General features: G+C 41.0%; 1 protein-coding gene across 19 annotated transcripts in view; it reads right to left on the bottom strand.

The window, feature by feature from the left end:
• CADPS2 (calcium dependent secretion activator 2) overlaps positions 1–17,825 on the bottom strand; it is a 699,771-nt gene that overhangs the window by 144,176 nt on the left and 537,770 nt on the right. For 18 of the 19 annotated variants that reach the window (XM_077264944.1, XM_077264942.1, XM_077264943.1 and 15 more), the window contains 2 exons: positions 15,796–15,951; positions 1,247–1,394 (listed from right to left, as the gene is read on the bottom strand). In XM_077264944.1, the coding sequence (XP_077121059.1) occupies positions 1,247–1,394; positions 15,796–15,951 (304 nt within the window). Of the gene's footprint in view, positions 1–1,246; positions 1,395–15,795; positions 15,952–17,825 lie in introns of those variants that run through there. The other variant, XM_077264954.1, reaches the window with a different exon arrangement.

The raw sequence follows: 17,825 nt of genomic DNA, 5'->3' as shown, positions 1-17,825 counted from the left end.
AGGAAAATGCTGCAAAGTACCTAAATTAACAAATCAAGTACTCACCCTTCCAGAGACCAGCAACAGATGTTCATCGGTGCAGTGGTTTTCAATCCAATGTGTGCATCACCGCTGTAGCTAATCACTGAGTTCAGCAGCTATGAAGAAGTAAATTACATGAGCTGCAAGATCAGTGATTGTCTACACCGATGGACACATCGTCAGCACTGCAGCTAAATCACTGAGACCAGCGGAGTGGAGGACACCTGTCACTGAACCCAAGGAAGGTGAGTACCTGCTGTGTTTGTTATGTTCGCCATTTTACAGCGTTTGGTGGACTTTTTACTTGTTGAAAATTTTTTATTACAGGTCTTTCCTTTTGTGGATTGAACTAGAGGTTCTCCCCAGGAACATCAATGAGACTTTCTTTCTTTGACCTCATATAGCTACTTACCACGATATACTAATACTCTACAAGACCTGCCAATTAATGAGGTTTTGATTTGGTTATCATGCTATAATAATCTGAACCTCATAAAAGTTGCCTTGACTTCATCAGTTGTTTTAACATTACACCTGATCAGAACTGTACTAGAGTGTACAGTATCAGAAATAAGTGACATATCCCAGGTGAGAGAGAGAAGGATAAAAGCCAGTACTAGAACTATCACCAAACTTGTCATCTGACACCTCCAATTAAACACGCTGCATTATGGGAATGATTTTTGATCTTCATCAGAATAATTTCCTGAGCCGAAAAAAATGACTATGTGGCCTAGAATGTAAAAAGTCAAAGCCAGCTCTATATAGATCCTAAACAAGGCAGAAATTCAGGATATTCAAGCTCAGCAGCTGGAAGATTTCCAGAGAGTGTGTTATAATATAGTGCAATCCGCAGTGGCAATGTAGGATCAGGACAAGGAGCGTAATTTACAAAAGCTTTTTTGTGTGTATGTTTCTTGTACAAGTAATCAGACAAATGCTGTCTACAGGTAGAAAGAAGAAAAATTAGGATGTTTTTGTAAGATCAATACAAAGCAAGTTGCTTCAAACCTATTTTGTATGTTGTAAAAATATAAGTTCCTAGACATTGAACATGAGCACAAACTAAAAGTAGGATCAAAATAAAAATGCATATGAAACATTTATTTGCGCAAATGGTAATGGGTGTTTACCGCTTCATATGCGACATCATTTCAGAGTGATCCTTTATCCTCTTCCGATCTAGCAAACCTAAACTCTATCAGGGCAATGGTAAAGTACTCACCTCTTGTCCACCATCAAGAACACAGAGCTTAGAGCACTGCTTTTTGGCATCCACCAAGACATTAAACATTGTGCATACGGAGGCAGGAATCCGCAGATCAGTAGATTTAGTTGTTCTTTGTAGTTTAACCTCAAATGCAGTCCGTGTCCTATATCATCAAGTGACAAATTAGAAAACAATTAGGAGTTATACTTTTCAGAACTACTGTTGTACATCCTCAACCCCATAAAGACCAGCATATTTTGAGCATTTAAAACAGTTTTTTTTGCATTTTAGCAAATCACTAAAGTAGCACTTTTTTGGACTGCAGATAATTAGTGATTTAACTTTTTTCGGCAGAGGAATAGAAAAAAGCTGACAATTTTGCAATTGTTGTTGGTTACATCAGATTCATACTTGTTTCTTCTATGTATTTAAATGTGGAGGTAGGTTCTTGATATTTGTTGGAGGAGTTGGATGAGTTTCGATTGATGAGGTTACCAAAAGGTTTTTATTTTCTTAGTTAATTGTTTCAAATCATTATTTTGCACGAACACAACCGACCCCCATGTAAAAATAAATTGTAGGCTTTTGAAGACGCTGCTAAATATTTGTAATATATGCATCCATTTTAGTTTGAAATTTAGTGATATATACTGAAGGAAAATTAATCTCAATAATTCAGTCAGAATTTTTAAGACACATAACAATGGTGTGTATACTGTTCATAATAAGTGTCCCAAAGATCAGCTATGCTTCCACCATACAAGCATGAACAGTGCAAGGTGTCAGGTCATCAATACAAGACGTACAGTATGTGACACCATAAAACATTTTTGGAAAAAAGGGCAATTTGATCAAATTATTTAGTGGAAAATGATTTTTATGACAGAAAAAATAGTGATTATCCTGAACAAAAAAGTTAATGAGTTAATGAAAAAATACACAATTGCAAAAACAGCGGGGGAAGAGTTGAATTGGTCTGGAATAGTTTACCTAAGACGTTAACAGAGCATTTTGTATGTGGGCCCTTGAGTTGGTCAGGTATTGTTCAACCTCACATCTTGGTCGGCCAATGTTTACTATAACACATCAATAATTTAATTAAACTGTACTAATCCTAACTGCCATTCTCATGTGGGTAGACCAAGACATTTTGGTTTAACCCCTTAATGACTGCCAATACATCTTTTAACTGACCTAAGATATAAGAGAATATCCTCCCCATACAGGTGACAATCCAGCAGCTGTCGGCTGTACACTATAGCTGACAACTTGCTGCATTAGTCAGTTTTTGCACCATCCAAATCTGTTTAACCCCTTAGATGCTGCTGTCAATAGCGACTACATCATTATAAATGGTTAACAGGGTGTGGGCGCTTCCTCTTTATCCCAATTGGTGCCCTCAGATCATGATTGTGTGGTCCTGATGTTTGCAATGGCAATTTATGGCCAAATCGCGGCCTTAGAGTCTGACGCTGTTGTAACCTGTTCAGAAGTTAGCAGCATTTAGGTGGTAAAAATACACATTTTCATTTCTGTCATGCCACTTTGTAATACTTCCTGAAAATCACCTGAATGGCTAATAAACTACCTGACTGCAGTTTTCAATATGCCAGGGGGTGCTGTTTTTAATGTGGTATCACTTTTGGGGGTTTCACAATATATGAGACCCCTAAAGGCACCTCAAACATGGATAGGTCCCTAAAAAAATACATTTCCTTGAAAAAATGAAAAATTGCTGCTACATTTTTAAACCTTCTAAAATGCTAACAATAAAAAAGAACATTTTACAGCTGGTGCTGATGTAAAGCAGACATGTGGGAAATGCTATTTATTAATGTTTTTCTATGATATGACTATCTGGATTAAAGGGATAATCATTCAAAGTTTGAAAATTGCTAATTTTTTAACATTTTTCACAAATTTCTGATATTTTTTATAAATAAACACAAAACATATTGACCTAAATTTACTATTATCATAAAGTACAATGTGTCACGAAAAAACATTCTCAAACTCACTGGGATTTGTTGAAGCGTTCCAGAGTTATTACCACATAAAGTGACACTATAAAAAATTATTTTTCTGTTTATGTAATTTTTGTCATTCATTATTTTTTTGTATTTATTGTGTTTCATTTATTTTGTTTTTATGTGGTTTTAATAATGTTATATATTCACTACGGCTAGGGGGGTTTATTATTTATGTATTCATATAATTGTTTTTTTCATTATTATTATTATATAAATTGTTGTCCTTACTTTATGGTCATTTGTTAGTTATATGGCCATTGAAATCGACTTTACTTTTTCGTATATTTTGGTTTTTCACATGGCCTTATTAATTACTGATATTATTTTACTCACTGTCATTTATTCGGTTATTTAAGGCACTATCGATTCATCTGGGTTATTTCTATTATATATACACATTTATAGTAAATCACTCCAAGGGTTAATTAGTTTAGTGTATACTCTTTTAGACTTCTGTTTATGATTTTCTTTAGTATTTTCCTTGGCCGGTTTAAACACGCCCCTTCTAAACTTCGCTCTACTATTGAGGCGATATCATCGGTGTTCCTTGGATTTAGTGCGCATGCCTGGTCTGTAGTCGCTCTGTGTCTTCCGGCCCCGCTCACTAGGTTACGCTTGCGTTCCAGCTGCGGAGGACCGCCGTTAAGGATCCAGGACGCGGACATCAGCTGATTGGAATGGGTGGTTTAATTATTACCACATAAAAGGAGCTTAATTTAGACATAGCGCACTAGCCCCCATATGGAAGAAGCCTGGTAGGCGAAATGGCGCTGTCGGGGTGGCGGCACAGGCGTGGTACACAGTCTTGTGGCATTCATCTAAGTTTCATGTGTTAATTTGGTCATTTGTCCTTTGCGCCTTATTAAGGTGGTATACATAAGCTTATGACACTGACACATACATAGCATTATACATCAGGATTGCATTCCAGGCAAGGGCGTAACTATAGCGGTTGCAGCTGTGACCGGGCCCGGACTGCTTAAGGGCCCGTCCGTCCAGCAATAGTGAAGGAGAAGGCCCCAACCATTACAGCAGGGAGGCGTCACCGCAGGTCCTCCAGTTACATGGGGGAAGATGGATTTAATGCGGTCACGTGATCCAACCTTGTGACTGGAGAGAGGCGTGTCCACATGTCCTTCAGCCACACCAAAGGGAAAGACTGGTCGAAGGGAGCTGGTGCTGCTTGAGTGAGTGGTTGAGTGCCTAAACCTAAAAAGCTGCAATCTGTTGCTGCGTCCTCCTCCTCCTGCTGCCGAAGGGTCCCTTAAGCCTCAGATCTGCATTTGTCCTCCTGTCATTAGCAGCCGCTCGTGTGACCTGTCTGCCCTCTTCTCAAGTCTCCCCTGTCCCCTTTCTCACCGTGTGTTCCTCATCTACCCTGTCCTCATAATCCATGTGCCCCCTTCTTCCTTGCTCCCAAGGCTCCCCCCCCGTTTTCCCCTGTCCCCTTTCAGCTCCGTCTCCCCGTGTGTCCCTATCTACTTTGTTCTAGGAGTCCCCTTATTTCCTCTTGTGCCTGTCTCCCTTGCCCCCTTGTGCCCTTCTACCCTTCCTCCTAGTCCCCATGTGTCCCCTTGTGCCTGTTGCCCTTGTCCCCTTGTGCTTGTATCCCTTGTCCCTGTGTGTCCCGTTGTGTCAGTCTCCCTTGCCCACTGGTGCCTGTGTGTCCCCTTGTGCCTGTCTCCCTTGCCCGCTAGCTCCCTTGTGTCAGTCTCCCTTGCCCACTAGTCCCTGTGTTCCCTTGTGTCAGTCTCTCTTGTCCCCTTGTGTCAGTCTCCCTTGCCTACTAGTCCCCTTGTGTCAATCTCCCTTGCCCACTAGTTTCCGTGTGTCCCCTTGTCAGTCTCCCTAGCCCTCTGGTCCCCCTGTGTCCCCTTGTGTCAGTCTCCCTTGTCCCCTTGTGTCAGTCTCCCTTGCCCACTAGTCCCTGTGTCCTCTATTCAGTCTCCCTGGCCCACGTGTCCCCGTGTGTCCCCTTGTCAGTCTCCCTGGCCTACTGGTCCCCCTGTGTCCCCTTGTGTCAGTCTCCCTTGTCCCCTTGTGTCAGTCTCCCTTGCCCACTAGTCCCTCTGTGTCCTCTATTCAGTCTCCCTGGCCCACGTGTCCCCGTGTGTCCCCTTGTCAGTCTCCCTGGCCTACTGGTCCCCCTGTGTCCCCTTGTGTCAGTTTCACTTGGCCCCCTGTGTCAGTCTCCCTTGCCCACTAGTCCCCTTGTGCCCTTCTCCCACCTCCTAGCCCGCATGTGTCCCCTTGTGCCTGTCTCCCTTGCTCCCTAGCCCACCTGTGTCACCATTGTGCCTGTCTCCCCTAGCCCCCTTGTGTCCTCCCCTGCCCCATAGTCACCATTTGCCCGTGTCTTTCTCACTGCACCTGTATGGAGGGGCTGCATTATACAATGAGGGGGCTGCATTATATTCTATGGGGATTACATTATATGGTATGGTGGGGCTGCATTATACTTTTGTGGGGTGGCTGCATTATACTCTGTGGGGTGGCTGCATTATACTATATGTGGGCTGCATTATACTGTATCGAGGACTATGGGGAATACATTATACTATATGAATAACTATGGGGTGCATTATACTATGAGAAATGAATTGTACAACATGGATGACAATGGCAGTGCATTATACTATATGGAGCACTATGAGGAGTGTATTATACTATATAGAGGACTGAGCAGTGTATTTTAATATATGGAGGACTATGAGGAGTGTATAATACTATATGGAGGACTGAGGAGTGTATACTATATGGAGGACTATGAGGGGTGCATTATACTATACAGAGCACTATGAGCAGTGTATTATACTATATGGAGGACGGAGGAGTGTATTATACTATATGAAGGACTGAAGTGTATTACACTATATGGAGAACTATGAGGAGTGTATTTTAATATATGGAGGACTATGAGGAGTGTATTATACTATATGGAGGACTGAGGAGTGTATAATACTATATAGAGGACTATGAGGAGTGTATTATACTATTGTAATATATGGACTATGGAGAGTGTATTATACTATATAGATGACTATGGAGAGTATTATACTATATGGATGACTATGAACTGTGCAGTACATTATATAGAGGACTATGGGGCTGCATTATATTATAAGGAGTACTATGGGGTGCATTATAATTCTTATATGGATCCCCATGACTTCTATGTAAGCCCCTGATGAGTATAATGGTTTATTTTCTTTTATAAATTACATAACAATGGCAGTAAGGGGGACAGATATATATACCAGGATGAGGCACTGTTACGCCACTGAGATCACACTATACAACTTTACAATAAAGCTATAGTGTGCGAAATGAATAGGAAAAATCTGAATTTGGGTGGAAAATATTTTTGCATGGTTGGGCGGAAGGGGGGGCCCATTTGAAAGTTCGAATCGGGGCCCATAACTTTCTAGTTACGCCACGGATTCCAGGAGTATATATATATATATATATATATATATATATATATATATATATATATATATATATACATATACATATATAAATATATATATAATCTTACGTATTGTGACTATCAGGCCTTCATATGGCTGTATGTCTTTAGCACTTTTCTGTTAATTTTATATATGGGTTCCATGGATGGTCGATGCCCTCTGGTATTTTTTGCATTTTCATAAAAATGGTGGCCTTCTGGCACTTCTTGCACTTTATTTGCTTGGCAAAATTGTATACATTTATAATATGGGAGTATAAGGCCATTTTCAAAGAATGTTTCACAAAATTATGTGTACATCTATTACTGCCCTGTAGCTGCTTTGTTTTTATTTGAGATTTACCTTGTTTATTGTAGTTGTCGTGGTCATACCACTTTTACTGTTGTTCTAATAAAATATTGTACATTTTATTTTTCTTGTATGCCTTCTTTTTTCCCTGGTATTCAATGGGAATTGTGTATTGGTTTTCATGATTTTTGAGGCTTTATTATTTGATTAAGGATATTTGTTATACATAAAGTGACACTGGTCAGATTTTAAAAATTTGGCTCCATCACTAAGGGGTTAAACTTGAGGAAATCACAAAAATAAATGGTTTTTACATCCTGCTGTACTTGCTTTTTTCACTAACAACACAGCAAAAACTGATGGCAACGTATTTGCTGAGATTTTGCTCTTACACATTGTTTTCTATGGGGGAAAAAATGCTGAAAGTAGTGACATGCAGCAGTCTTTTAAAAAAAGCAGAAATTTTCCAAAGCAGTGAGGAAAAAAAACAATGTGTGTGCATGAGATTTCTGAAATCTCATAGCTTTTGCTGGTACTGCAAGAAGCAGCTTTTAATTTGCATAAAAAAAACAGTAAAAACGCAATATGTAAACATAGCATTACACTGTTTGTTGTGACTTTGGCTGAACCATATGTTATGGTTCACAATTTTTAAAACATGACATTTTTAATTACATCTTTGTAATGAAAACCAATAAAAGAAACTGGCTGCAGCCACCCTATCCGAGTCCAGCACTGAGCCACCACCCCTGCATGCAGTGTCTGTTACTGTCTGCAGCGCTGATGCCAGGTCGACAGCACTGCAATCAGTAACTGAGCTCAGAGGTTCGGGCAGAGTTGATGGCTGTAGCTGCTGTGCTCACTGATGAACGCAGAGACTCAGAGCTGGACCCAGATAGAGTGGCTAAAGTTCAGTTTGTTTTGTTTTTTTAAATATACTCCAGAAGACGACTAAAAACTCCTTATGTTTTTTCCAGTAGGAGACTTAAAGGGAAGGTGCCATCAAAAATTTTTTTTACAGCAATTGTAAAAATGTAAAAAATTAATGTTTACATTTTTAAAAAAAATATTATCATTTGTTTATAATTTAGTAAAATATGAAAATTAATTTGAAAAGTTTTTGAATTTCCACTTTTAAACACTAGGGGGAGCAGCTGCTGAAATTTCAGAAAAACCTGGTGTACAACTAGCTCACATTACTGCACTGCAGTAATTATGGGCGGAGTCTGCTGACGTGTGTAATGTCTCCTCCCCTCCCCTTCTGGGTGTTTGCTAAGGGATAAGAGAGGATGATATTCAGGAACCCAGTGAGCAGCCATTTTGTTGGTGACTGCAGAGTTAAGCTGCCGTCACACTCTCAGTATTTGGTCAGTATTTTACCTCAGTATTAGGCCGGCCTCACACTAGCGAGTTTTATGGACGTATGAGCGCATAAACTGCGTCCGTAAAATTCGCATTACACACGGCCCAATGATTCCCTATGTCCCAGCTCCTATCTGCCGTATATTACGCATCCGCAATATACGGTCTTGTACGGCCGTAGAAAATCGCAGCATGCTGCGTTTGTCACCGTATTGCGCAAAAAAATCACCAATGAAAGTCTATGGGGGCGAGAAAAATACGGATTCCACACGGACCAGCAGTGTGACTTGCGAGAAATACGCAGCGGTGTTAGTGAAAAGCCGGTAATTCAATTGCCGGCTTTTCATTTCTCCTTCCCAAACCCGACAGGATATGAGACATGGTTTACATACAGTAAACCATCTCATATCCCCCTTTTTTTTTGCATATTCCACACTACTAATGTTAGTAGTGTGTATGTGCAAAATTTGGGCGCTGTAGCTGCTAAAATAAAGGGTTAAATGTCGGAAAAAATTGGCGTGGGCTCCCGCACAATTTTCTCCGCCAGAGTGGTAAAGCCAGTGACTGACGGCAGATATTAATAGCCAGGAGAGGGTCCATGGTTATTGCCCCCCCCTGGCTACAAACATCTGCCCCCAGCCACCCCAGAAAAGGCACATCTGGAAGATGCGCCTATTCTGGCACTTGGCCACTCTCTTCCCACTCCCTGTAGCGGTGGGATATGAGGTAATGAAGGGTTAATAATGGGTTTATTATTTTGCCAAGCGAGGGTGTTCCGGATGGATTGAGAGAGCAATAAAATATTAAAACAACCTGTGTGTTTATTTCATTAAAATACTTTTTAATAATGTGTGTGTGTGTGTGTGTGTGTGTGTGTGTGTGTGTGTGTGTTTTAACCCTTTCATACAATTGGATTAATAATGGATAGGTGACATAATTGACGCCTCTCCATTATTAATCTGGCTTAATGTCACCTTACAATAGCAAGGTGGCATTAACCCTTCATTACCCCATATCCCACCGCTACTATTTTGGGGCCTTAGTGGAAGAATTAGAGGAACAGTATAATAGAAATAGATATAAAATATATATAAATAAATATAATAGAAACATATGCACCACTTCTGCATTTATCACCCACTCCTGGTTTTGGCTTACAAATACTGAGGTAAAATACTGACCAAATACAGCTATTGTGACGGCAGCCTTAGGCTACTTTCACACTAGCGTTGTTGGCTGTACGTTGCAATGCGTCGTTCAGGAGAAAAAACGCATCCTGCAAAGTTGTCTGCAGGATGCGTTTTTTCCCCATAGACTAACATAACTGATGCATTGCGACGTATTGCCACACGTCGCAACCATTGTGCGACGGTTGCGTCGTGTTTTGGCGGACCGTCGCCACAAAAAAAGTTACATGTAACTTTTTTTGTGCGTCATGTCCACCATTTTCGACCGCACATGCGCGGCCGAAAACTCCGCCCCCTCCTCCACAGACCTTGCAATGTGGCAGCTGAAGCGACGTAAGACTGCTTCCGCTGCCCACGTCGGGCAATTCTTTCACAGCATGCGTCGGTACGTCGGCCTGACGCACTGCGACGGGCCCATACTGACGCTAGTGTGAAAGCAGCCTTATACTGACAAGTAGACAGTCACCGAGGATGGCAGGCATCAAAGATTCTGGGAGATATGTGGTGGAGGGAGCAGGGTGACAGCAGCACAGAGTATTTCAGGAGAGCAGTGTGCTGGTCTATGGGGGCATCCTGTTCGGTGCGCGGAGCAGCCAGGGATTGTATGTACATAGACCGCTGTCTTTTATACACATGGATGGACCGTCTGCTCCACAGAAATCCAGGAAACATTTCTGCGGATTGATGGCTTGTTCTGATCCAGACTTTGCATGCAGACCCCATTCCCCTCCTCAGATCCTGTCTTCTCCATCCTGTCCTGGCGATGTGTGAAAGCGAGACGACAGGCGCAGTCCGGGGTGACGCTAGGAAGGAAATGTAGCCATATAGTAATGATAAAAATGAGACCCCTCTCTTCAGCTGCCTCACTAGCCTTCCCCTGACTGCACCTAACTGGAGGTCATGCTGCCCCCTCTATTACAGCAGACCTGTGTGCAGGTGCTCAGCCAGAACCACCCTAGAATGGGTCCCCTTTCTGAAGATATTACTGCCATAGTGTTCTCACATAATACCGCCAAACAGATCACACATAATACCGCCATATAGATCACACATAATACCGCCATGTAAATCACACATAATACTATCAAATAGATCACACAATACTGTCATACAGTTCTCACATAATACCACCATATAGATCACACATAATACCGCCAGTGTTCTCACATAATACCACCAAATAGATCACACATAATGCTGCCAGTGTTCTCACATAATACCGCCATATAGATCACACACAATACCACCATATAATTCTCACAATACTGATCAAGCATAATACCACCATACAGATCACATAATACCGTCATATAGATCTCACATAATGCCATAATACAGCATGACCCCATGCAGCTCCTGTTATCGCACGCATTGAGTTGTGTGTGCAACGGGGAAAGATATGCATGGGGGAGAGGAGTGCATAGGAGAGGATTAGATACACGGCTCAGCAGACAGTACCACACAGGAGAGGATTAGATACACAGCTCAGCAGACAGTATCACACAGGAGAGGATTAGATACACAGCTCAGTTAGAATCACACAGTATAGGATTAGATACACAGCTCAGTTAGAATCACACAGTATAGGATTAGATGCATGGCTAGCAGACAGTATCACACAGGATAGGATTAGATTTTGATTGTGAGCCCCATCGGGGACAGCAATGATAATGTGTGCAAATTGTAAAGCGCTGCGGAATATGTTAGCGCTATATAAAAATAAAGATTATTATTATTATACACGGCTCAGCAGACAGTATCACACAGGAGAGGATTAGATACACGGCTCAGCAGACAGTATCACACAGGAGAGGATTAGATACACAGATCAGCAGTCAGTATCACACAGAAGAGGATTAGATACACGGCTCAGCAGACAGTATCACACAGGAGAGGATTAGATACACGGCTCAGCAGTCAGTATCACACAGGAGAGGATTAGATACACGGCTCAGCAGACAGTATCACACAGTATAGGATTAGATGCATGGCTCAGCAGACAGTATCACACAGTATAGGATTAGATAGACAGCTCAGCATAGTATCACACAGGAGAGGATTAGATACACGGCTCAGCAGACAGTATCTCACAGGAGAGGATTAGATACACGGCTCAGCAGTCAGTATCACACAGGAGAGGATTAGATACACAGCTCAGCAGACAGTATCACACAGTATAGGATTAGATGCATGGCTCAGCAGACAGTATCACATAGTATAGGATTAGATAGACAGCTCAGCATAGTATCACACAGGAGAGGATTAGGTACACGGCACAGCAGACAGTATCATACAGGATAGGATTAGATACACTGCTCAGCAGACAATATCATACAGGAGAGGATTAGATACACGGCTCAGCACAGTATAGTGATAGATACATGGTCTGATGTCCTGTGAGGAGCTGCAGAGAGAGGCAGGGTCGGAGCAGCACTGAGAGCCTCCCCCATCCCCCCTCTGTTACCTCTGCAGCTCCTGATAGAGGACATCAGACCGCAGCACTTCACCCTCTCTAGCGATTCTAGAGATTAGAGCCAGGGCACAAGGCAGCAGAGGACAGGGAACGGCCGACTGCTGACAGTGTGAAAGGGGAGACAGATGGAGCTGTCCCTCCTATAACAGCGCAGCTCTCAAGTCACAGTGAGTGGAGCTCACACACTGTGGGCTGAAGAAAGATGGCGCCGACCTCCTGCCTCTGCTGTGATGTGGAGACAGCCCAGGGGGCGTAGCCAGATCACAGCAGGGAGCAGCACAATGATAGGTATGGGGTCGGACGCCGACTGCTGAGTCCTATGCCCAGGGCTGCCGTATTTGCAGAGTGTAAGTGTCATGCTGGGACTCTTACACTCCTGCAATGCAAAATGGCGGCGCCCAGTGGCTGCAAAAAATAATTAATAATAAAAAAGATATTAAAGTTAAAAAAAATAATTTTGTTTTAAAAATAATTGTTTATATAAACAATCATTTTTAATACAAAAACAAAATTGCGGCACCTTCCCTTTAAAGGCAATCTATCAGCAGATTTTTGTTATGCAATTTGAAGACAGCATGGTGTAGGGGTTAAAACACAGATTTCAGCAATGTCTCTCTTATTACTCTGTCCTATTGTTCATTTACTATGATTGTTTTAGCAACAGGAGCATATCATTGCCTCCTGGTCCAACCACCCTCCTGGCACCCTTCTGTGATAAGCAGCTCACTGTCTATAGACATTGTATATACAAGAGCATGGTGTGGGCAGGATCAGCTTTCTTAGCTCTGCTGCACTGCTAAATCTAAAAACTCTGATTGTATCAGAACAGCTGCACCCACTTTTACAATTCTGACCACTGTCCCTTCATGAGGTTATAACTCTGGAACGCTTGCATGGATCCTGGTGATTCTGACGTTTTCTCGTGACATATTGTACTTAAGGTTAGTGGTAAAATTTCCATGACATTACTTGAGTTTATTTGTGAAAAAAATGGAAATTTGGCAAACATTTAGAAAATTTCACAATTTTCCAACTTTGAATTTTCATTCCTTTAAATCACAGAGATATGTCACACAAAATACTTAATAATTAACATTTCCCACATGTCTACTTTACATCAGCACAATTTTGAAACCAATTTTTTTTTTGTTAGGGAGTTATAAAGGTTAAAAGTTGACCAGCAATTACTCATTTTTACACCACCATTTTTTTTTAGGGACCACATCACATTTGAAGTCACTTTGAGGGGTCCAAATGATAGAAAATACCAAAGTGTGATACCATTCTAAAAACTGCACCCCTCAAGGTGCTCAAAACCAAATTCAAGAAGATTATTAACCCTTCAGGTGTTTCACAGAAACAAAGAACATTTAACTTTTTTTCACAAAAAATTTACTTCAGATCCAATTTGTTTTATTTTACCAAGGGTAACAGGAGAGAATGGACCCCAAAAGTTGTTGTACAATTTGACCTGAGTACGCCGATACCCCATATGTGGGGGTAAACCACTGTTTGGGCGCATGATAGAGCTCGGAAGGGAAGGGGCGCCATTTGACTTTTCAATGCAAAATTGGCTGGAATTGAGATGGGAAGCCATGTCTCGTTTGGAGAGTCCCTGATGTTCCTAAGCAGTAGACCCCCTAAGGAACTTATCTAGATGTGTCGTGAGCACTTTGAACTCCCAAGTGCTTCACAGAAGTTTAGAATGTAGAGCCGTGAAAATTAAAAAATCATTTTTTTTCCACAAGAATGATCTTTTAGCCCCCAATTTTGTATTTTCTCAAAGGTATCTGGAGAAATTGAACCCTAAAAGTTGTTGTGCAATTTGTCCTGAGTACGCGGATACCCCATATGTGGGAGAAAACTACTGTTTGGGCGCATGGCAGAGCTTGGAAGGGAAGAAGTGGCGTTTTACAATGCAGACATTGATGGAATGGTCTGTGGGCTTCAAGTTGCGTTTGCAGAGCCCGTGATGTACCTAAACAGTAGAAACCATCCAACTAGTGACCCCATATTGGAAACAAGGCCCCCCCAAGGAACTTATCTACATGTGTTGTGAGAACTTTGAACCCCCAAGTGTTTCACTAAAGTTTATAACGCAGAGCCGTGAAAATAAAAAACAATTTCCAGAAAAATGATTTTTTTAGCCCCCAGTTATGTATTTTCCCAAGGGTAACAGGGAAATTGGACCCCAAAAGTTGTTGTCCAATTTGTCCTGAGTACGCTGATACCCCATATGTGGGGGTAAACCACTGTTTGGGCGCCACACGGCAGAGCTTGTAAGTGAAGGAGCACCGTTTTACTTTTTCAATGTAGAATTGGATGGAATTGAGATCGGACGTCATGTTGCGTTTGCAGAGCCTCCGGTGTGCCTAAACAGTGAAAACCTCCCAATTCTAACTTCAACCCTAACCCCAACACACCCCTAACCCTAATCCCAACCCTAACCCCAAGACACCCCTAACCCCAAGACACCCCTAGCCCCAAGGCACCCCTAGCCCTAATACCAACAGTAACCACACCCTTAACCCGAACACACTCCTAACCCTAATCTCAACCCTAACCATACCCCTAACCCTGACACACCCCTAACCCAACTGTAAACGTAATCCGAACCCAAACCCCAACTCTAGACCCAAACCTAACTTTAGCCCCAACCCTAATGGGAAAATTGAAATAAATACATTTTTTTCATTTTATTATTTTTCCCTAACTAAGGCGGTGATAAAGGGGGATTTGATTTACTATTTATAGTGGGATTTTATGTTTGGCAGCTGTCACACACTAAAAGACGATTTTTATTGCAAAAAATATTTTTTGCGTAACCACATTCTGAGAGCCCAAATTTTTCCATATTTTGGTCCACGGACTCGTAAGGTTTTTTTTTTTTGCGGTACGAGTTGACGTTTTTATTCGTACCATTTTAGGGCACATGACATTTTTTGATCGCTTTTTATTCCGATTTTTGTTAGGCAGAATGAACAAAAAAACAGCAATTTGTTAATTTCTTTTTGGGGGGCGTTTATACCTTTCCACGTTTGGAAAAATTGATAAAGCAGTTTTATTCTTCGGGTCAGTACGATTACAGCGATACCTCATTTATATCATTTTTTTATGTTTTGGCGCTTTTATACAATAAAAACTATTTTATAGAAAAAATAATTATTTTTGCATCGCTTTATTCTGAGGGCTATAACTTTTTTATTTTTTTGCGGATGACGCTGTGTGGCAGCTCGTTTTTTGCGGGACAAGATGACGCACATGTACTAACACTATGTGCACTGACACTATAATGAACTATTAATATATGCTTTCACTAGATATACCTGCCGTTGTCTGTCACATTGCTTATTAGTTGATCTACATTTGCAATTAACCATCAGTATTTTTATTTATATCAAATATGCACATATGCACTTTCCAATTGGCATTTCGTATATATGTTATTTGGATTTTCTGCCGTTATTTATTGTTACTTCTTAACTTCAGCTGTGTCTTACATATTTAGCGGCCTTTTTACTGGCGTTTTCATCTCATTTGCACCTTATTTCAATGTTATTCTATAATTAATAAAATTATAATTTTTTCACTCATTTTGGGCTTTTTCAATTTGGTTCTCTCCTTTTGCGGTCAGCTCTCAGATTAGGTAGCAAAAACCTGATGACAGATTCCATTTATTGTTACTGCTCAAGCTTCATTCCTTAATTTGCCTAAAATAAAAACAATTAAAATGAATACTTTTGGAACAGCTAACCTTTTAACACAGGCTTCTATCATATCACTTGCCATTAGTTTCAGTCGTTGCTCCAGATGGTTGGCAAATTCTGTTTCTGGCCAGTGGAGATCATGGATAAAGTCTTGTAGAGCATCCAACTTCCAGAACAAATCTTCTGACGTTGCTGAACCATTCCTATGTGATAAAGTCTAGATGTTACTTTTGCTGCAAAGTTACAAACACAACAATACATAGGCTTTTCCTATGGATAATCTCATGAAACTCATCAATTTATTTTGCCCGGACAACACGTATATCTTGTTTTTGCATATTTTACCACAAGCCAAGAACAATTTATATTTTTGATTATAAGGCTGAAATATTTAGCTATCCTCAACGATAAGTTTGAAAATACATTTTTTTGTCTTTCATTTTTATTGTGCCCTGATTTTAAGCTAGAAATTATTTAATGATTCTTGCATAACATATCAATAAAACCATTGTTTTGGGTTACTCTATTGATTACTTATGGATGCATTCAACATAACATGGTTAATAATAATAATAATAATAATAATAAAAAATACATTCAAAATTTTGATCATCATAAAAAAGCTTATTTTGTTTTCTTCAAACTAATACTGTATATTTAAAAATCATTTGTCATTATTAGGTATGAGGGAATGTGCTCGGTGATACTCAAATATCACTCGAGTATCTCAGTCCTTGGCACTTGACGAGTACGGTCTGTGCTCAGATTTGAAGCTCGAATCCTCACCTCGCATGTTTGGCACCTGTTACACAGCCAATAAGCATGCAGGATTGCCTGCCAGTCACTGTAATGCCATAGCCATCTTGGAAGTGGTACTACTATGATTGGCTGGCCACATTACCTCATCAGAGGTTATACAGGACAGGCGCCGCGATGCTCAGATCACCGACACCATTGCACAGTTCAGTCACAGTTCTGATTGGACTGAGAGAGCAGTTATCCAGGCCTGTGTGTGCACAGTTTAATCCGAGTCCTCTAGTGTTGACACTGATGCTGAACCATCATACTAGCCATACATAACCATCATACAACCTTGAAAGCACCAACTGTAGTACCTCATTTAAATATTATGAGCCAAGTATAGTTGTTATACTCCTACATTCCTAAAAGTTATGCATAGTGCAAAGCCTTCCAAAAATTACAAGCAGTCATATATGCAAATTGTCTCTTCAAAGAGGAAGAGGACTAGAACTTTAGTGCCACCTATTGGAAGTAGCAATTCTAACAGTCAATGTCGACCCTTTAACGAACCTTGTCAGCCAAACCAGATCTCCACTTTGCACTGACGAGGGGCAGTACCCCGAAACACAGTGTCTGCAAATTGAAATTCTGGTTTGGCTTTTATCCTATGTCATGTCACAAGGCTCGTTAAAGGGTCGACATTGACTGTTAGGATTGCTACTTCCAATAGGTGGCACTAAAGTTCTAGTCCTCTTCCTCTCTGAAGAGTCAATTTGCATATTTCCCAGAGGAGCATTGTGGCTTTAAGTCTCCTCATCTCAACATACTTAAAGGTCTCTTTCACACTTCCATCTTTCTTTTTCCGTCACAATAAGTCGTTTTGTGAAAAAAATGGATCCAGCAAAAGGTGCTTCTGGATCCGTTTTTTCTCATAGACTTGTATTAGCGATGGATTGTGACGGATGGCCACACATTTTATCTGTCGTGCACTGGATCTGTCGTAAAATTACTGTTCGTCGGGCGGAGACAACGCACAGAAGAACGTTTTTTCTGTGTCGGAAAATCGCTCGCTGACTGTGAAAAGCAGGAATCCAGCGAAGGAAACTGAGCATGCGCAGAAGAATTTCCTGTCAGTTAAATTCTCGCTTGCTCTCTTTTTACTATTGATGTTGCCTATGCAGCATCAATAGCAAAAAGATATAATGTTAAAAATAATTAAAAAAAATAAAAAATCGTGATATTCTTACCTTCCGGCGTACCGCGTGGCCCCCGCAGCCTCGCGATGCTGCCGGCAGCTCCGGTTCCCAGTGATACATAGCGAAATGACCCGATGACG

This window comes from Ranitomeya variabilis, chromosome 5 (genome assembly GCF_051348905.1).
Source record: "Ranitomeya variabilis isolate aRanVar5 chromosome 5, aRanVar5.hap1, whole genome shotgun sequence".
Lineage (NCBI taxonomy): Eukaryota > Metazoa > Chordata > Amphibia > Anura > Dendrobatidae > Ranitomeya > Ranitomeya variabilis.
Note: the sequence above shows the minus strand (reverse complement) of the source record. Positions and strands in the feature narration are given on the sequence as shown.